This window comes from Zootoca vivipara, chromosome 3 (genome assembly GCF_963506605.1).
Source record: "Zootoca vivipara chromosome 3, rZooViv1.1, whole genome shotgun sequence".
In the NCBI taxonomy this organism is placed as follows: domain Eukaryota; kingdom Metazoa; phylum Chordata; class Lepidosauria; order Squamata; family Lacertidae; genus Zootoca; species Zootoca vivipara.
In genome coordinates this window covers 61,530,813-61,553,094 of record NC_083278.1, presented here as the reverse complement: position 1 = coordinate 61,553,094, position 22,282 = coordinate 61,530,813, and the positions used below count along the sequence as shown (strand labels likewise).

At 40.1% G+C, this 22,282-nt stretch overlaps 1 protein-coding gene across 10 annotated transcripts in view; it reads right to left on the bottom strand.

The window, feature by feature from the left end:
• The window catches only part of UTRN (utrophin), a 334,111-nt gene that overhangs the window by 178,359 nt on the left and 133,470 nt on the right, over positions 1-22,282 (bottom strand). For all 10 annotated transcript variants that reach the window (XR_009557350.1, XM_035108828.2, XM_035108822.2 and 7 more), the window contains exons 45-52: positions 21,636-21,771; positions 19,855-20,004; positions 16,860-16,944; positions 15,868-16,082; positions 14,087-14,204; positions 12,881-13,086; positions 9,946-10,100; positions 2,978-3,167 (exon numbers count right to left, since the gene is read on the bottom strand). Coding sequence is in view for 9 of the 10 variants with exons in the window: in XM_035108828.2 (XP_034964719.2) it covers positions 2,978-3,167; positions 9,946-10,100; positions 12,881-13,086; positions 14,087-14,204; positions 15,868-16,082; positions 16,860-16,944; positions 19,855-20,004; positions 21,636-21,771 (1,255 nt within the window). In the remaining variant the exon portion in view is untranslated. The remainder of the gene's footprint in view (positions 1-2,977; positions 3,168-9,945; positions 10,101-12,880; positions 13,087-14,086; positions 14,205-15,867; positions 16,083-16,859; positions 16,945-19,854; positions 20,005-21,635; positions 21,772-22,282) is intronic.

Here is a 22,282-nt window from a genome sequence, read left to right as displayed (position 1 = left end):
CTGAAATTATCAGCATATGATCAAATCAGATAATAGTATAAGATACTGTACTGTATGTTCTCATTTTGTCTTTGCACAAAGTGTGGATCCTATAATTGCTTGTTATTGTAATGCTTAATGTTTTGTACAAATACAGAAACATAAGAATTGCTTTGTATTTGATGTCTATCTTTGATGTCTATCTTATCCAAAATTCAGATGGTATATTGTTCCTGGGGAGAAACTGGGAGTGGGCCTCAGAGGAACCTTCTCTCTCTCTCTCTCTCCCCTGTGAAGATAAATTAAGTGAATCTAGGAGATTCTAGGTTTATTTGAATTGAGCGTCTCCCTTAGCATTGCAATGTACAAGTTATCTCCAGCTGAAGCTCTCCAGGACAGATACCCCCTAGTAAACAAAACTATATTCCTATTGCTTCCTAACACAGAGGTCTAAAGAAGCAGCACAAATAACCACCAAGGAGGATTGTGGCAAAGGTTTTTTTTGCTGGGGAAAGAAGTGCCAAGCTAACAAAAATTACATTGCTGACATACTACACTGCTTCATTTTATTAACTATGCAGCCAACCACTTCCCCTGTCCTTCCTTCGAATATCAGAAGTACTGCCGAACTTCTCAAAAGAGCAGGCACAGTGCAAAACTTTGTGATGATTCAGACAGTAGCACACTGCACAGTCTAAGAAGTGCAACTTGAAACCCTTTTTAATTTCACTGAGGATGTTGGCACATACAACCTTCAAGCTGGAGCTAGAGCATCCAAAGGATAATAAAGGAAAATCTCTAGGTTCATGCACTGTTCCATTAACACCTCTAAAAGCATCACACCTCCAGGCAACCAGTTGAGTTAGTTGTGCATTCTGGTGATCTTGAAAAAGAGAGTTTATAGTCATAGGATAAGGCTGAAGATGGAATTGGGCGGGAAGGGGGAATGGCTGTATGTAACCACTGCCAAGTGAAGGGTCACTTCAATAAATGATTCAGTTCATTGCCACTTCTAAACAGTTTGGGGGGGGGGGCAACAATTTGCTAGAGATCTAGCAGTTGTGCCTCCATTTTTCAGTTGCTGTTTCCTTTGCATTTGCAGTCCCAGAGCAAAGGTGCTTGAATTTTAGCTGCAAATGCTCCGAAGGAATGCCTGCATTGTTAGTTCTGCACGTTTATGATTAACGAGTTCTCACTAAAAACAAATCAAACTTTGTTGACCATCAAAAGGGTTTGCCATGAACTCGAAACTGCATGCACATGACTAAACCCATTTATTTCTACATTGGGAGAGACTATATTATAGCACATAATGGAGGGAAATTATTCAAGTAGAAAATGTATTAAAATATTCAGGTAAGATGGAAATAACTATGAAGGAGTCGCATAATGCAAGAAGGGCAAACAACGATTCCATAATTATAAGGGAAGTAGATTAAATTTTCCCCTCACAATTTAGAGGAAATTTTGCATGTTTTAACTTTGCTATTCAGCTTCCTGAGCTTTAAAGTCAAGGGTACAACAGCCTCAAAAGAGGACAGCTACTTGCCCTTGTTTCCCCAAATATACCACTAAGCAATCATAAAGCATATAAGTAGAAGCAAGAAAGGAAAATAGCTCTTACAGAACCTCCAAGAAAGAAAAGGGGACAGATAAGAACATAAGAATGTAAAATGAGCCTTGCTAGATAAGGCAAATGGACCACCTAGTCTAGCATTCTCCTCTCACGGTGGCCAAGCAAATAAGGCTGATCCCATTTCCTTCCAATACCTCAGTGATGAGATCAGAAATGTGTTTAGTAATACTATTATACTGAAAGACACCCCCCCATTCATTCTCCAAACAGTATTTGAAGTTCATCTGTCCTTTATCAACTTTGAGACAGTTATAAAAACCATCATGCAATTTATTTTCAGCATTCAAAACTTCTAAGCCAATTCTTAGCTGCTCACTCTTCCTTTACCATCTATCATCCACCTTAGTAGACAGCAGTGGTCAGCAGTAGTTTGGAGTTTAAGACTAGTTGAGGTTAGAGAGCTCAGAGGCTAAATATAAGAATAAACTGGGAAATCCATAGGTGCTAATAGATAAAGGATAATAGCTACATTATAATTATGTATCCACAGAACAGCCAGAAACAAAACAGGCAACTCTTACTGAAAAAAAATGAATACTAACAAAACCAAGAGAAGACTTCAGAAAAATGTACATTTGCTCTTAGTATGAATTTGCTGAAATCTCTTTCTATATCGCAGAAAATCATATTGCTGAAATGATCCCTTTCCTTCAAAGCCTATGTCTAAAAATTAGGTTGGGTTATGGTTTTCCTATGTGAATTAATGGCATTCGATCAGCAACGGTTGGCTGTCACAAGGTGTTTTCCTTCCTGCCACCAATCATACTTCCTTGCTAGTAAGTAACAAGAAAGGGAGACACCTCATAGCAGTTCCCATCAGCAAAATTTACTTATTGATTCCTTCCTATCTGACAATGAAAAGAAGTGGGAGAACAAGAAAGGAAGCTTAAGTGGTCCATATAGGAGCTTTGTGTCTCTGAGAAATTCTTGAGACAAAATTTAGGCTGGTGTGAGAAATGAAAGACCTCATGATACGCTGATTCTTGATTTGCAGCATTCCTACTTAGAAAATATAGAAATGCTTGTGAAGAGGCCCAATGAGCTAGAGGTTTGGGGGAATACTTGATTAAAATTACTGTAACTTTTAAGTACGGATTTATTAAACAAGGTTTATGGAGGAAAAAACATTTACTTTATGGAATTTTCTTTAAAATACACACTCAAATTTAGCAGCTCATCTTGGTATCTTAGCTGATGGCCTTCCATTACTGTACAACAGCCTTTATTCTTCAGCAAGCATTGCACTCGTTATTAATTGCATGTTATTGTTGTTTTTATTTATTGCAATCTGGCTTTAGCATTTTAAACATAAAGGCAAGTTAACTACTTTAACTAACACACACAAACCTGTCATGCTCTTACCTCTATCTGCTTTTTCAGTTCTCTTCTAGAAGCACTGTCCTGAACAGCGCGTTCTCGTTGTGACGCGTCTGCAAGCACGTTAACTGTAGCTTCTGCTTCTTGTATCCACTTGAAGAAACTTTCAAGGTCTTTGAGCAAGGCATGCACTGCCTTCAGTTCAGCCTCCAAAACATTTTGCCTATTAGATGTTCTGTAGGGAAGAAAAATAACACTGACCTCAGAAAAACTGCAAAAAGTAATCACTGAATCTAAGACAGAGCAGTTGGTGCGCATTTGCCTTGGTGCATTATGCCCCAGGTTCCATAATTTCTATCCGTATTCATTTACTTGCAAGATGCTACAATTTATGAAAATAATTCAATATACTAAACACTCCTCTTCTTGCTTTAACCATATTGCAATGTTGCAAGTGTGAGGAACTTAACTGTACACTTTCAGGAGGTTGTGAAGCAAGCAAATAGTTTTTCGCAATGAGTGAAAAAAACTCCCTAAAGTGTACAGACCACAGTGCTGTTAAAAAGTGGAACAGATGTTCTTTATTTTATCACTTACTTGGGAGAATGCAACTACTCCTTTAATAGAATCATAATTTATTTGAGAGTTTTTTTCCATGTTGCACTTGTCTTCTACTACACACCTCAATATTCTGTAAACATTTGCAACACTTTTGACCTTGTCTGACCTTCATCTTTCCAAACCGAAATGAATTCAGGCAACATGATCAACTCACAGGATTTAATTTTTGAAGATTGCTCTGGTGATAATCTATTGGTAGGCTGCCCAAAAAATCTGCAATAAGCAAATGCCAAATTGCAGAGCTACAGTACCAAAAGCATCCTCTCCAAATATCTACTTCAAGTATTATATCACTGAATAATATGTTATTTTAAAGTATTGGTGATTGCTGGTGCAATGGTTGAATTGTGTGTGCATACATTTTTTATTTAGAAACACAAAGAATGAATAGATCACATTTCAATTATATGTTTAAAATAAATAGTTAAGAACTTTTTTAAAGGCAGCTACAACTTTGCTCATTTTTAAAGGATAAATGCATGGGGGTTAGGACCTCTAGAAATAATAATCAAGGTATTTTCCCCATGTTCAGTTTTGAGCCAACACAAAATACTTTCTATATGGAAGAATTATACCATCACAGAACATTAATATCCAGAGGATTTAGTGTGTGCAGCTACCGACAGCAGAATCCACATACTTCCACAAATTAAATTTTATGCTGGAGTGCTCCAACAAAATTGTAGTTACTTCCCACAAGATCTTTTCGGCATTTAGCAAAAAATACATATCCCGATTTCCTACCAAAGCATCTTAATATAATTATTGTTCTGCAGTAAGCTATTTTCTTGTGATTCCTAATAGCCAATGTGTGGAGCCACCATATAAGGTGAAGTGGGACCTGTGCCAGTATAGACCATACCTATGGTGTGTATGCGTGAGTGTGTGTGTGTGTGTGTGTGTGTGTGTGAGAGAGAGAGAGAGAGAGAGAGAGAGAGAATACACACACTCGCTCACACATGCACCCACACCACCCACTCACATAAAATATCAAAGAGATACACAACATAAAAAACACAATACAAAAAAAGCCCAAGAATGACCGGTTTGTCTAAAAAGGGAAATTAAACAACTGAAGAGACATTAAAAACCTTAAAGAGACATCTGAAGGTTAACAGTGAGGACACCTGCTGAATCTCTGTTGGAAGAGTATTCCAGAGCATGAGACTAGACGCACTAAATGCCTGACATCTAGTTGGGGCCAGCAGGGCTTCTGAGATACAGGGGGCCACCAACTGTGCCCCTCCAGATGATCTCCTACGTAAAACCCTGTGTGAACTGCAGCATAAAATAATAAACTGATGCAACAGTCCATGTGATAGTTACTACTTCTCACAGATCCAGATCTAAATAACTGTGAAATTAGTTCCAAGAACAAATTGTAAAACAGCTCTGCCTAAATGAGAAATGTTTGGTAAAAATATGGGAAGATATTCAGATGGGTGATTTCCATGAAATGATTATCATTAAGATCAACAACTGCTAATGTCTTGGAATGCTTATTTATGCTCTCCTGTTTTAAATTCTGAAATAATCCATGTAGTATATTATGGAGCAGGATTAAGCCATGGTTTTATAACCTGGTTTGTAGAGATCACTTAAACCACAGTTCTCCAGTCCCGACAAAATTGGAACCTGCAGTTTAACAAACCTCTGAAGTATTGATGTGTGAAAGGCAATGGTAGATGAACTATGAGCACACATACACACATCCATGTCTATTGGTCCTATATACACCATGAGACAGCACTCTGGCCTGACCCCTCAAACTCCTCCACTAAATGCCCTTGCAAATGCCCCTTGGTCATGAGAGCTTCACCTGCTGGATTTCTTCCTGTGGTGCATTAACTAATCTACCTGAATACTATCAAGAAGCATGTGTGCAATAAATAATAATAATAATAATATATTTATACCCCGCCTATCTGGCTGAGTCTCCCCAGCCACTCTGGGTCGCTCCCAATTGAATATTAAAACAATACAGTGGTACCTCGCTAGACGAATGCCTCGCAGCACGAAAAAAATCACAAGACGAAAATGTTTTGCGATTTTTTTGGCAGACTCGCTAGACGAAGTTTTCTATGGCTGTGCCATAGGAAACTTCGAAAGATGAAGCAGGGCGCCTCGAGAAGAAAGTCAGACCACGCATCCTCCGGGGAGCCCGCCTCGCGCTTCCGCCGCCGCCATCGCCCGGCTTCCACAGGGACATGCCGATTGGCGCCGCCGCACCGAAATGACCGCCGGCAGCCGAGCAGCAGCCGGATCCCCCCTCACTCTCACCTTAAGCCGCCGTGCACGGGAGAGCTGCGCGCAAACAGGAGAGGCCAACCAGACAGACAGACAGCCTGCGCACGAACGGGTGCTGGGGGAGGAGGGAGGGAGCCTTTAAAACTTCCGGCCGTGGCAAGTGAGTTGGTACCTTTTTTGCGCTTTTTTTTTGCACATAGGAATGCATTAATTAAATTTCAATGCATTCCTATGGGAGACCGTGCTTCACAAGACGAAATATCACGATATGAAATGACTCGTGGAACGGATTAATTTCGTCTTGTGAGGTACCACTGTACAGCATTAAATATTAAAAGCTTCCCTAAACAGGGCTGCCTTCAGATGTCTTTTAAAATTAGGATAGCTGCTTATTTCCTTGACATCTGATGAAAGGGCGTTCCACAGGGTGGGTGTTGCTACCGAGAAGGCCCTCTGTCTGGCAATAAAGAGATAAAGTGGAGATATTTCTTCATTAAAGTAGACAAGGATGCAATCCTGTGCACCCTTAACTAAGAATAAATCCAATTTCATGTAAGTATATTTAAGATCATGCAGTAGGATTGTGCTGTTTTTGGAATATAGTCTAGGGATGCTGCCAAGGCAGAAAAACAAAAGCTAAGAAGGAAGTAAAGATGCTATGAACCACATGATCCTGTGAATGTATCAGGTGACTTGCTGGATCAGAGGAAAGATCCATTTAGTCCAGAACATTGGCCAGCCAGGTGCATCTAGGAACACATAAATGAGCACAGTAGGAAAGAACCATCTTCTGTTAATCCCCAGCTGCTGGACAGAGGTAACATTGAAATTCCCTTTCTTTAGTACTGTTCAATGTGTTTTTCAGTCTTGAGTCCAAAATCTGTTCCCTGCATAGTCCTATAGTTAATTTAAAGAACATTAGCACTTCAAGAAGATAAAGAAAAAGAATTGTCAGGTAACAGGAAGACCAAACCCGCATAACGTTTGAATCAACGATAAAGCTAACAACAAGAAGTTAAAGGGCCAATGAAGTTAAAAGGTAAATCTAACTTCATATTTCCTGTAGCTTTACAGAACTCCAAAAAGTCCAAAGAATAACTTTGCTGATTATCATAATAGAGGGGTGTGGTGGTATAGATGAGCACACGCATGATTGAAACAGTGGTTTTAAAGCTGCAGCGAGGATGTCCTATTTTTAAAATCACTTTTAGGGGGTTTTAAAACATGAAAGAAGATTTTTTTTTAAAAAAAAGTCTAGACTAAATTCAAGAAATAATATCTGAGTCAGACTAGGGGCAAAGAATGCAATTTATTCATCCAGGTTACAGAGATACTGACAGATTACCCAGTTTCAACCCTGAAGTATAAACAATTATTGCCCACTGTGTAGCATATCTAATTTATACAGCAGCTCAAATTTGAGAGGGCAATTTCTTCAATACCAGTGGTCTGAATTAATATAACAAGCAGGGACATGTTGGTTTTAAAGAAGTTTCAGTTAGAGAAATGCTGAAATTCTCTATTATTTTTAGCAGTCCTTTACTCCCAGGTGTTGTTACATCTTTCTTTTCCTTGCTGTTAATTTTAATTATCCATTTTAATTGCTTTTAACTGTTTTTTCTGATAATTTTAATATTTCTTGCAAGCAGAGGTTTTGCTACAATCAAGCAGTATATACATTTTGCTACATACACATAGATAAGTTCCAGCATGTTTACCTGCTTCATGGTTTGAAGTATTTAAACAGATTTCTAAACGTTGGTTTCCTCATCCACCACATTTTCAGGATAAAACAATCTATCCAAGCTTCTTTTAAATAGCTGCTTGTTCACTTTTGCCTTCAAAGCCTGTTTCACCACTTGGCTTCATTTACAATAAGATCGCACTGTTCCTATCAAGTCCCAATACAAATTCCTTCATAATTTACCTTAAAATTATTGGCCAATTTTTTACCCTTCAAATCTTCATGCCAAAACAAAGTAGCCATATACCACCCTAACATTACCTGCAAAGTTACAGTATTTTATTTCAGAAATGTTGCAACTATCAATACTTTGCAATGCATATTGAGCACCTTAAGAATGAGCATACAGTACTATATTTTCATTCTCCGGCACCATGAAGTATAAACATTTTATTATTTGAAAGACAATTTTTTCAAGTCTATGATATTTTATAACGTATACATAAAGTCAAATAATTTTACTCAACCTGCCTGAGAGTTGATGTACAGAAACCACAAATGTTTAACAGAGGATAAAGGGAAATCTAGAAAAGAAGGGACTCTTGGGTCTTAACACAGTGAAAGTGACAGGACTGATGAAATTATGCAGAATGATGAAAAAGGCGACATATAAACAAACCATCTTCACATCTCTAGAGGAAACTTTTTTTTAGGTTAAAATAAAAGTGTTCAAGGTAACGAAGAGAATGATAGCTGGAGGCAGAAAACATACTATTATACAAAGGAGGAATTGTGACTCAGCTGCAAGAAGTTTATTTTCAAATGGGAAAAATCATTAACTCTATTCCTTTCAGAATCAGACAGGGAGCTTCTGTGGCTTAAAACACTAAAAACTGAAGTTGAGGGATATTTTCTCAAAGTGTAATCCAGGACTCCCTACAGAGGACAGAAGGCTTTATTTGAGAGGGTGAGGTACATCCATGAGGCAACAGTCTGCTTTTACAATGTTACTGCTTGTGAAGACTCTAGCTCAGGGGTGCTGAACTTTTGGCTCGTGGACCTAATCTGGTCTGCCAGGACAAATTTGGCCCGGAAGGCCATTTCCGCCAAGCTATGCCCACTTGCTCTACAGCTGATGCCATATATGACCTTAGGCAGGGGTCAGCAACGTGCGGCCCATGAAGACTGATTTACCGGCCACGAGCCACACCCAAACTGAGCCGCCTGCTCGGTGAGCCCCCCACGCACTGTGCTAAACCGGCGCAGCACAGTGCGGGGACTCGCCGAGCGGTGCCGGAAATCACTTCTGCGCATGCCCAGATGTTGAAAATCGCTTCTGTGCAGGCACGATTTCCGGCGTCTGGACATGCGCAGAAGCTATTTCCAGTGTCACGCTGCGCTGGTCTGGCCCACACATTATCTCCGTGGGAGTGATCCAGCCCATGGCCGGTAAGCATTGCCAACCCCTGACCTTAGGCATGGGGCAGCTAAAGAAACATCTGACTCATCCAAAAGTCCATTTGCAGGCACTGATGATCAGCTGGTTGATTGCTTTGTCTTGCTTGCTCTGTTGTGGAGCACTTTGCAAAGCACTCAGCAAGACCCATATGGACAAAAGAGTCAGGTCAAACTTGGCCTGCAAGAGATGGCGGAAATAATGATCAAGCCCACTGGCCAGATCAATTTCCCTACCCTTGCTCTAGCCTGTGGATATAGGGATGTCCAAGTATGTTGCACATGCATAATCTTTTTCTTTGACCACTACCTGACTAGGTCAGGCAGAGTGCTGCTAGACAATGATGTGTTCTAGTTACATTGAAGGAGACACAGATAGCTGTTTCTCTACTCAAGGTCTTTCCATAATGAAATCTGTTATTTCCTGGCACTACAGTACTTGGGGATGAACCAAATGAGATGCATGCTCACATTTTTAGAAACATCAAAAAGCACTTTTCTTTCAACCATTTTCCAGAAATGACTTCAAGAACAAGAAGGAATTGAAAATGTTTCCATATTCAGGAAGCACTGCTTTCACTTTCAGTAGGTTTTGTGTACCCTTGGCGATAGGGATGTCAAGAAAATCTAAAAGCACAAGACAGTTGACAACATAGCATAGACAAGGAAGAGGTGGGCAGTATTGATGGAGCACTCCTCTCAATCAGTGCTGGAAATGCTGATTAGAAAAGTAGTTAATGATACCACCTTATATTTTCCAAATACAGGCACCTTCCCAAGAGCCCATATTTATTAAACAAATATCTTGGGAACTTTAAAGACCTGGTTACACCTGAATCCATGCTGGGGGGGGGGAATCTGACCAGCTTCATTTGGCTTGTGCTGCCACAAAGGAACAGTTTAGAGTTCCCCCTTGATTTAGATACACTTGGTAAGAAAACCCCCAATTTAGATTACCGGTAATTAATAGAATATGAATCTGAGGCACACGTTTGTTTGCACATACCTTTGTTTCAAGTTGATCCATGAGGTATTCAAGTGATCCATTATTTCCTTCACTTTCCTTGTGTCATCACTACTGTAGTCTTGAAGAAGTTTGTTTGATAGATCATTGAATTGATTCATCTTGGTATCCCCTGTATCTAGATCCTGTAGTAACATCTAAGCAGCAAATTCAGAGTAGTTAAGAAAAAGCAAGAGTAAAACTGAAAACCAAATATGGTTTCTCAAACTCTGACTACACTTTTTAGTTTAATTTTAATGTTGTAAACTAGAAAATAAAAATAAAATAAAAATAAAAATCAGGAAGGAAGAAGGGCCTGTTCCACAGAGACATCAACTACAATCTTAATAGAAAGGAACAGCCCCATGATTCTGCAATCTAGCAGAAACTCATCAATACTGTGGAAGGAGAATCAGAAAAGTGTAAATCACTCCTTTCCCCACAACACAAATAAAAATTCCGGTCAATAAAGTGAATATGAAGGGGCCATAATAGAGATATTTAAAATTTTGTGTGGTATGTTGAAAGTATATAGGGAGACTCTTTACTCCCTTTCTCTTAATACTTTAACATGGGGTCATCCATTGAAGCTGAATGTTGGAAGATTCAGGGCAGATGGGGAACATTTTTTCTTCATACAGCGCATAGTTGAAATAGTGGCATTTACTACCACAATATGTAGTGATAGCCACCAATGTGGAAGGCTTTAAAGGGGCTTTAGACAAATTCATGGATGCTAAGGCTATTAGTGGCTACTAGCTAGGATGACTGTGTACTAAATCCAATATCAGAGGCAGTATTCCTCTAAATACCACTTGCAGAGGAACACAAGTGGAAGAGTGCTGTTGTGCTTACAGGCTTCCAATAGACATCTGGTCCGGCACTATGATACCAGGATGCTAGATGAGATAGGGCTTTGGTCTGATCCACCAGGATCCGCCAGATTTGGTTTATAGAAGTGATCAGGAGTTAAAAGAAAGTAGAGATGATTAAATGGCTTTAAGTGAACTTTCATTCCAGTGCATGGCAAAGATGTGGAGTTACTCTCAATGCCATATTGGGAAAATGTACTGGGTCCAATTGTTTATTGCTTGCTCGTCATAATGGCTACTTCATCAATGACCTTTGCTGTATTCTGTAATGAGTTGTGATGCAGGGCTGATGTTTCTCCCCTAATGACTCTAGTTCTTTTGGGTTATAAGAAGAGTTGAGGAGGGGATTACTGGAGGCTGATGTGGTGCCCTGCAGCAACCCAACCTCCTGCTTGCCAGGCAGAATCTATTTTAGGCTGAAGGGGCAAAATGTTCATCTTCTTCCAGTCCTGCCTGCTAGCTAAAGGAAGGAACTGTAACATGAGTAAACTGCTTTCCCTAGCAACAGAGAATGGACTTTAACATCAGAGTCATTTTAAAGAGCATTTACTAGTGTCACTATATACCATGCATTTAGCATCAAATGTGTTCTAAGCAGAAACATCCCTGCCCAGGGGGTTCATAACCAAAGGTAGGAAGGACAAAGATGAAGGGCCACATTTTAAAAATAGCGAGGATCTATAGGTGAATCAATCATTTAAAAGGCTCTCCTGAAACATTCTTGCAAATCCTCAACTACTAAACTTTCCACATACCGGTATTTGCTGTCTAGCCTTAAAAAGTAATTGGAGAGCTATGCTGTTCCAAACCTAAGATTAGTCGCAGCAAAGTACAAATGAGATTATATTTTATAGAGAAACTGTGGTCTGAATTTTATGCCCGCTTAAACCATCATAAATAATATGCAGATTTGCCTCCAACAACAACAAAACACGAAGGATGTTTAAATCATTTGTTTTCCAAATAAAAATGCAGGTGAAACATTATGCATGGTCATCTATAATAGAACAAATGAAATATATCCATAAATACTTATTTTTAGCCCTTCATGTTCCTTGTAACATTGCTGACATTTATTTGTGGTGTATTTATTTGCAAGTTTAAAGTTCCATTCTCTGTAATAACATTTATGGCAATACACAAAAGCATGAAACAGACATAAACCTGGAATTAGTGATGGAGATTATGTTGTACCATTAAAAATAAGCAGGTTTTTCACCTGTTTCTTAGCTGAGGCTATCAGCAGCTGCTAGTCTTGATTGCCAAAAGCAGTAAGCCTCTGAATGCCAGTTGCTGGGAATCACAAGTGGGTCAAATGCTGTTGGGCACCTGTCCTGCTTGTCCCATAGGAATCTATGAGAACCGCATGGAGGTCTAGATGGACCTTCAGAAAGATCCAGCATGGATCTTATGTGTTTTTTAATTGACACTTTACAAAACATTTTTGAATGCGGGTGTTACTAGATTTGAAAAGGTTTTACAAGTGGACGGGCTAATTTTACACTCCAGTGGATTAAAGATGGAAGGCAAGGGGACTGATGGATCCCAGCCAGAATGATCAAGTGATCCTCGGCATAGGTATGACTAAATCAGGGAGAAGGGATGAGTAAAATGTGCATGTGTGTTCCTGTGTAAAGCAAATGTTTTGCTAGTCAGGATTGATAGTACTGAGCTGTATGGACCAATGGTCTAACTCAGAATAATGCAGCTTCCTATATGCTGGGGAGTATTCAGTTTTATGTGCATTCTGAAGCTCTACTTTATAACAAAGGCTTCCAATCTTTAGAATAGGTTTATTAGCCTTTACAATGTCCTTCAGGAGAAAGGATAAGATACAAATTTAATAAATGATAATGTCATTCTCAAAGGCAACTTCTTTCAAAAAGTAGCTGCAGAAACAACTAACTTTCAACAAGCATTTTGAATTTAAAGAAAGCAATTTTTCGTCTACAAAATGTAAATTGTCAATTATCAAATATATTTTTCTGGGCATGTGAATAAGACAGGTCCAAGATAGACTCATAAACCATTCAGAGAATCAAATTAGAAAGCACATTTTAACTTACTTTGTTTTCAGAAATCTGCTTGGTGAGCTTCTCTTTAGGAGACTGCAGAAGGGCATGCAGGTGGATCTCATATTGTCCAATTAGCTTTTCCATTTCTTGCTTCTGGTCATCCCACTTCATGCTGTCAGAAAGCATACGTTTTAACTGCTGCTGACGTACTTCTACCCCATGTTGTGTACTATCCCATTGGTTCTTAACTTTCTCCACTGAAAAAGACAAAGGAGGAACATGTAACCAAACAAAAAGCATTTTATGGCTATCACATTATCCTCAATCTTTCTGTTACTCAGAGTAACTATCCCAAAATCTCTAAAGCCAAACCTGAGCCCTTGGGAAGCTGTTACGCACAGCTCTCACAAACTAACCCATTCATCTTCACAGAAGGACAGGTTCATTTCTACACATGGATTCCCTTTCAGGGCCGTCCTTTCCATTTGGCTTAGTGGCGCGGTGCTAGCTGTCATTCCAACGGCGCCTAGCAAGCCTGCCCAGGCAAGGGGGGCGGCGGGAGCAGCACCTGAAAGGGCTCCTTTCGGTGCGCTGTTCCTGCCATCCCCCCCCCTCGCAACAGCAGGCATGCTAGCTGCCCTTCCAACGGCGCCTAGCAAGCGGGGGGGGGCGTACTGGAGGGATTTTGCACCACGGCGCTGGATACCCTTAAGACGGCCCTGTTCCCTTTGCTAGACACACTCTCTCTCAAACACACACATTTATGCTACAAGCATAAATGCATATTCATAATTGCCACTAAATGTCCCTCCTCCTCCAGGCCAATATTAGTTCAAATGTATAAAGAGGCAATGAAACTCCCACCACTCCCACATATAGTTTGTTTTCTCTATGCTGGACTCTGATATGAGGTAACATTTCAAGTCTCCTCCATATTCCATCCTGGCTCCAACCATGACTTGCCAGTTTATGTAAATCTCCACCCAGGCCATTGCAAGATCTGGCCCCCGCATCCCTTCAGTAGTCACTGTCAATAAAAATTGGTTGCCTTTCCCCTAGCGCAGGGATCCCCAAACTCGGCCCTCCAGATGTTTTCAGACTACAGTTCCCATCATCCCTGACCATCCCTGCTAGCTAGGGATGGTGGGAGTTGTAGTCCCAAAACATCTGGAGAGTCGAGTTTCGGGGTGCCTGCTCTAGCGTAACTATTGCGCATTTGTACCCATCTCCTCACACTTCTGTCCACTGGGAACATACGTTTCTCTGTGATTGCTGTCCTAACGTCAGAACTTGATGTTTTGTTTTTCAGATTCTGAGCCAAGGTAAAAACGAAATCCAGACGGGGGTGCCGATGTTCTAAGTCTTCTTTTGTTATCTGTTAAGAGCCAGGATTAAAATGTGTTACTCTCTGAGATTTAAATAAAGAATAAACCATGGGGGAAAGTCAAGAATATTCATATTTATATTACAGAAGATTATCAAGTTAGTAACTTCTTAATCAACGTATTATGAAGCCATTTTAAAGGCAGAAATGTTCTCACTACTTCTGTACTAACCAATATGATCAACATATTAAATTAAAGGCTCAACTTTTTTGCAGTATCTATACAGAGATGAGACATGAGAAGATGAGAAAATAAAGCTGGTAAAAATCATATTGTTGTGCTGGGCTTAACTTCGCAGTCTCTCATGCATTCTGTAACATCTCAGGGTATCAGGACATATTACCTATATTTATCTGCTCCAAGGGTGAGGGGCAGGGTTTGGGCATTTGCAGTATTTTATTTTGGTCCTTAGGACTTCACACACTATATATTCAGTACTATTTTCGCAAGAAAATTCCATTTTTACCTGCATGAGTATCATATTAACAAGCCTTTTCCTCATAACAAGCAACTGAGACTGAAATCTCTACAATGAGCCATTATAGTCATAATAAGTTTGTGTGTCCAAAGACAGGCAGCTGAAAGGACCTGAGAGATCAATCCCATGAAATTGCATTACATGTATTATTGCAGCAAAGGGTTTGACAATTAATTTGACCACTGAAGGTTATGTTTAAAACACACACACAAGTACCCTAAAGCTGTTACTTACTGCTTGCTTTTACTTCACTATGTTGCTAATATCACAAGCAAGGAAAATGTCAACATAAATATGTGTAATCACTTCCCTTTTAACTTCAGCCAGTGCAATTTAAAATGCCAGTGTAGATATTCACATCTCTCTTTAAACAATCACAGGCTGCCTAAGGCTGGATCCCAATGTTTAACAATTATTGAGCAAGGCAATTAACCTACATTAATTGAATTTCATTATTTCTAGTTGAATGCACTACACCTATTTGTAGATAAGAATCATGTTTTGTGGAAGGTGAACGTGTTCTGGTAATCTGCACTGTATGTCATGTGCTAGACACAACAGAACACAACACACATATAAATGAACACCCAGGAATCACTTATCAGCGTTGACTTCAAAAAAAGTAGGGCATCGGGTTACAGAAAGGCATTATACTATAGCACTTAACCATCAAACACAGAACAAATTCAGAAGCAATGTGTTAAAGAAGAGGCTCTCCTAAATGGGAGCACCATTAATCAAACAGCAGGACGAGGGCAAACACAGCATTGTTCATCCTGTTCATTGAGCAACAGCAGTGCTTCAGAGTTGCCAGTCCTCATCAGCTTGCGATGGAGAAGGTTCAGTTGGAACTGGACACAAACCATTCATTGCTGCTGAGGATCCTTAATGGGAAGGATGCCCCAAATTCTTCTGTTCCAATATAAGTTTCAAGCAGGGTTGGGTAGGGTAAGGAGTGAAGGCGAGCACTTTATGCATGTTCCATCAAACATATGCAAAGCGCTCAGGTCTTTGCGAATATTCATTCATAATACTCACAAAGGCTCAAAGCCTTTCAAGACAAGCAGAGAAATCATCCACATCTAAACCAAATTCTATCTTTTTCCACCAGAAAATAAAGTAGGGACTCAAAATATATTCAGGATTTCAACACAACACTTCATGGCACCACATACTTTCATGCGTGCAATTGTCCGATTGATTTCTTCAGCATTTCCCACAGTAACTATGTTGGACTTGAGCATCTGGTCTATCAGTGCCAACCAGTCAGCCAGTTCTGTTGTAGTTTTATCCAGATCAGCAGGTGCAGAAATTTCCAAAGCCTGCTGAGTTTGAGCAACATTTTCAGAGGCAGAGGACACTAGCACCATCTTTTGGAGAACAGGGTAACCTAAACAAGACAACACAATTCACTTGGTATTTCAAATCGCACTTAGTATAGTACTTGAATTTATTTGCAGTTGGAAAAACAAACAACAAAATACCAATTCTTGCAATTTTAAGAATATCCTCTGTATTTTTTCTCCATCCCCATCTAAAGAAGTTAAAAACCTTAAAAGGTTAGCCTTCAGTTCCAAACATCATCTGGATTACTGCCTTCCTGGTCCAGAATGATGTGAAAATGTTGATGACATACTCATCACTGACAGATCTGGTGAGGTGTGAGAAATTCACTGCCAATCCCAATACCCAGGCAGTTTAGGAACATTCAAATAATATGTGGGCAAAATCTACACATCGTTAAGCTGTCACCCACAGGAAAAGTCACAACCTGCAGCTGATCCCAGTTTACCATCTGATTAAGTTCCAGGAAGGAACAAATTCAAACATTTTTTGGCAGTGAAAAAAATGCTACTGAGTCAGAAGCAAGCATTTAGCTGTTGATCCTCTGAATCATACTGATGGAAGAATACGTCAGTACAGAACTTCAAATGGTGAAGGGAATTAATTTCTGTTAATTTTGATGTACTTTCTTTTGTTCATAAAATGTATTAGAAGCCTATTTCCTTTCAATACATTTGGACGCATGGTCTTAGTGACTCAGTGCCATGCCCTTCAACAGAAACACAATCTAAAACGTTCATGGCCTTAAAGATCAAAAAATGAGATGACAAAGAATACTGAAAACTGTCCCATAAGAGAAACACATTCTCTTCTCAGGGCTCACCAGGTGGCATTGTCTGTGGCACCAGATGAAGTTGATGAACATGGGCCTCCAGTTCTCTCACTCTGTTGGGTGCTTCTCTGAACACCTAATACGGCAGGGGAAAACTTCACATTAAAAAACCTTTGCATGTCAAGAACTGAGGATTAACATTTTTAGCATTATACAGCTAAAGCAATACCACTATAGACAGCTGAGCACAAAATCCATTAACCCCCAAGACCAAAGAGTTTTAGAGATGAAGGGGTTTGAATTTGCATGGATGTAAGTTGCACATTTGGGATTCTTTACTAAGAATGGGTGGCAAAGGTGCAAAAAGAAGAGCTCAGCATGGAGCCTGTCTGACTGTCTGCCCCCCCCCTCTCTCTCTCTCTCTCACACACACACACACAGAGAGAGAGAGAGAGAGAGAGAGAGAGAGAGAGAGAGAGAGAGAGAGAGAGAGAGAGAGAGAGATACATGTGCCAGATGCTATTACAACAAACAGACCTGGGATTCAGTGCAACTAGGGGAGGAGGAAAGAGTTGCAATAGCCATTCAAAGACTGACATATAGTACCAAAAGCAGCTACTGTTTGGGGAAGTATGATATTAACAATAAATGTTAATACAAATGAGTTATACCATGAGGAGGAATGACTGTGAATTCAAGCTGAATCCTGAAAAGATAGAAGTGTTAGGTGTCCTCAGTTCTCAGGACTGGGAGGTAGAGACAGTCCGTTCTGGACTGGGTTGCACTTCTCTGGAATGAGTAGGTCTGCAGCTTTGGGGTTTTTTCTGGATCTAACACTGGAGGCTCAGGTGCCAGCTAAGGTCCCATTTGGACTCAACTGACTTGGCCACTCTATCCCATGCCTTGGTAACTTCCAGGCTGTATTATTGCAATGTGCTTTGTGTGGGGCTGCCCTTGACGATGCCTTAGAAACTCCAACTGGTCCTAATACAACAGCAAAACGTTTATTCATACAACCCCTGTTTTATTATAACAGATGCATTTGTTGTCAGTTCATTTCTGGACCCAATTCAAGGTCATGGTAGTGTTTGTATTCATGGCTTAGGCCACAAATATATGAAATACTATGTCCATCCCTGGAGACTTCCTTGGCTGTTATGTTCAGTAGAGCAGGTAGTTACTCCACCCCCAGAAGCTCAGGGATGCATATGTTCCAGGAGAGGACATTTTCTGCAGCAGTTGTCGAATTCCCTCCCCACAGAGGTGCATCTGAAGGGCAGTCTCCACCTCTATCGTTCTGCCCGGACACTGAGGTCCGGTGCCAAGGGCCTTCTGGCGGTTCCCTCGCTGCAAAAAGCCAAGTTACAGGGAACCAGGCAGAGGGCCTTCTCAGTAGTGGCACCCGCCCTGTGGAATGCCCTCCCACCAAGTGTCAAAGAGAAAAACAACTACAGTACCAGACTTTTAGAGGACATCTGAAGGCAGCCCTGTTCAGGGAAGCTTTCAATGTTTAATTATTGTATACTCTGTTGGAAGCCGTCCAGAGTGGCTGGGGAAACCCAGCCAGATGGGCAGGGTATAAATAATTTATTACTATTATTATTATTATTATTATTATTATTATTATTATCTGGCATCTTCACTACAGTTGTACCTTGGTTCTCGAACAGCTTGGTGCTCGGACGTTTTGGCCAAAAACCCAGAAGCGAGTGTTCCGGTTTGCGAACATATTTCGGAAGCCAAACATCCGGCGCGGCTTCTGATTGAGTGCAGGAAGCTGTGCCTTGGATTTCGAACATTTTTGGGAGTCAAATAGACTCCCGGAATGGATTAAGTTCAAGAACCGAGTTTCCACTGTATATAGTTTTCACTGAATGCGGAAGATGCACACCACCTGGCCTTTGGCACTTGAAATGTATATTTTTAGGAACGCACGCCCCCCCAGCACAATTGTGATTGTTTTAAGCTGTCATGCTGGGATTTCATGTTTGAATGTCAATCCAATTAAAAGCAGCAAAGAAGCAAATTCATAGAAGCAAAACTGATATAAGGTAAGGACCAGGCTGGAGCTTTTTTCTGTGCCATGCAAGTTCCCCTACTTTTCTACAAGCTCAGTGAGTGTTCTGGGAGTGCTCAGTGGGTGTTTCCTTCTGGGAAGAAAACATGGAGCCCTCTGTAAGTTGCTTTGAGCTTACTACACAAGTATAATAAATTAAACTAAAATTCATAAAGCATGAAGGATGTTTACTTCCCACTTGTGAAAAGTATTCCAGGGTCACATTTAGGAATTCTGCTTCTGATACAATGCATGTTGCCTCAAGCAAAAGAAAGCTATTGATCGAGACCAGGCTAGTTAATTGTGGTTACATTCCAGATGTGGTTGCACTGCAGCTACCATAAACCCCAGCCAACATAGCTGCTTATCAGGGATCACTGGAGCTATAGTCCAACATGTGAAGTGCACCACACTGCTTTCTTCTGATGTGGAATATTAAGAAAGAAAAGTATTTTCATGCAGAGGCTTAACACTATGGCCATGTTTGCATGTCACTGTAAACCACAGTTAATGGTTTATTTTGAGTGCACAGGTGGATCCTTCTTCACTTGTCCCCTAGCATGAGTGGGAGCAGCAAACCACAATCCCTAGTTTAGTGTTAAATCTGATGTGGGGATTGTAGTTTGTTTAACTCCAAACAAACCAAGGAATTTACGCCAAGGTTTGTTCTTGGCTTACCAGCTTTAATTTTCTCTGAGCAAAACAAACCACAATCCCCAGTTTGGACAGAACGCTAAGCCAGAAATCATACCACTCATACACTCATACCAAAGGAGAAGTGAGGCAGGAGAAACCCATGCATCCAAGATGACTAAATGTGATTTACCATAACATGCGAATGCTGCCTGTGACACAAAACACTTATTTATACTAACTTGTCCAATCATGCCTCTTCCGACAAGATTATTCATATGTATGTGGCAGGAACACAATTAAAAAGAATACATTTTATACTTGCTGATTTTAAGGAATCCATATTGCAATCCATACCTTCTTCCACTTAATGTTCAGGGTCCTCAGTCTATCAGAAATATTCTCTCTCTCTCTTGGCCCAATGCTCTTATTTGAAATCAGCTCAGGTTCATTCTTGTTTAGCCACTTAAGTTTTTCTCCTTGCATGTCCATCTCCTCGATCAAGCCCTAAAGTGGTTAAAGAAAGCACTTTTGGTGGAATCTACAGACATGTTAAAACCGTTGTGAAAATGCTTTTTTTTAAAAAATCATTTTGAAAAAGGCATTGAATTTGCTATAACTCATGGTCACCATCTAATGTCACAATTGACTATTGCACTTTACAACACATTCCAAATGTTTTATTTGCAGCTGTAAAGCTGAATCCTTGGACAGAAAAGTCACAGGAGGTAGTATTGACTAGTTTTTTTTTAAAAAAAAGATATGGACAATGCCTTGTGCCAGAAGAGAAGCAACAATAGCTGCTAAGAGTTGGACTTCATGCACTTTTCTATGAGAAGCAAAAGCAGAATAAATTATCCAAAATACTTTTTAAAGAACAAATTATGCAAAATTAGAGAAAAAAGGAACATTGTTCTTATTCTGCATGGTTTAAGAAGATCATAGGATTTTACTTGACTTGCTACCCTATTTCCAGGTTACAATCGGAAGGCATGAGGCCACCACTTTGCTAGGTCTGGTGAGTTCCTGAATGGGTACCTTCCTGGGAATCACATGTATGGTGCCGTGGGTTCCATGATAGAAAAACACCAGGATATAAATGTAAGTAAATAAAAACCATTTAAAAACTAGGTTAATTTGTGGAGGATTTGTGTCATGCACAATAACATAGGCCTCTGTGTGCCCTGCCGATTCCACAGGTTCTAGATCAGGGGTCAGCAGCCTTTTTCAGCCATGGGCTGGTCCACCGTCCCTCAGACCATGTGGTGGGCCATACTATATTTTTTGGGGGGGGATGAACAAATTCCTATGCCCAACAAATAACCCAGAGATGCATTTTAAATAAAAGGACACATTCTACTCATGCAAAAACACGTTGATTCCCGGACCGTCTGCGGGCCAGATTGAGACGGTGATTGAGCCGCATCCAGCCCCCGGGCCTTAGGTTGCCTACCCCTGTTCTAGATACAAGTTATTTACTGACTTTGGGAATATGAATGAAAAGTTTTAGTATCGATGTTTAAAATCAAACTAACGTGGTCACTTTCCTTTCATAGGCAGCAGTGGAAATTGGTTGCACACCCAGTTTGCTGGATTGAGATTATTAGTCCAGTGCTTAGTTTTGTGCTCTTGAAGCCCCAAATCAATGTGCTAGATTGCAGCTCTTTGTACTTTTAGCAATAATTTCATACAAGGATCCTGTTCATAAAAGGGACTTTGATTCACCAGAGGCTCCTCTGGCACAAGGAGGAGGAAATGTTTTTCACTTACTCCTCCTTCCCACACTGTTCCAGAGGATTCACCAATTCTGCAGAGCAGATTTTCAGGGAACCGCAAGACACAGGAGGATTTTGCAAAACACCGCCTTCTCCTTTCGACCAGTTGGGATGTCCCAGGGGTGCAGTTCTGCTCAGTGTGTCCTGCCACAGGCAACGAACAGACCTAGCACTGCACTTGGGTTGTATGTGATGTATTCCGTACACTTCGACTGGGTTACTCATCTCAACCTAATACACAACAATTATTTGTGAACTAAAGAATCTGCCTACCTTTCAAATTAATTAGTTATTCAGTAGCACCAGTAGAAATAAGGAGGAATAAATTCAAATAAAGTATGAAATCATTTTTATCTAACTTGCCATTAATTCCTTCAGATTTTCTTCACGGCTGATTGTAGGCTTCTCTCCCTGTGCATTTTCTATGTTTTCCAGCCAGCAACTAAATTCATCTAGGTTTCTTGTGAAGTCTAGTAATGGTTGATTCTCTCCTTTCAGTCTAAGGTGCAAACCCCAAAGTGGAATATAAAACAAGAACATCAATATAAATACTGAAAGGTAAAATGCAAGAAGAAAACACACACCATCTACAGCTTACTAATATAGAAAACTACAAAGCTGAATTTAAGAAATCAGTTCAAGTGTACAAAGTTCTTCATGTGACATTTCCACATTCTCTCCAGCAATGTGACTTCAAGTAAAGAAATGCTTAAAGTGTTCCATGGGTTGCCTTAGGCCTAAAAAGATGTATTTAATTTTAAACAATTCCCAGCAATATTTCATATTCTGTGTAGAAATTGAAAGAATTTGCACACTGTCTTCAATCATACCAAGCAAGTATTTTAAAAATTATGTATGCACTGCATAAAGCTAGACTGGTGGTGGGAATGACTATAACATTGGTACATAATGCATCTGTGGTAAACTAGGGATTTTGTTTATTTTGATTGGGGCGGAGAACAGATATTAACTTAAATTTACATTTCAAAATGGCAACACAACTAATAATT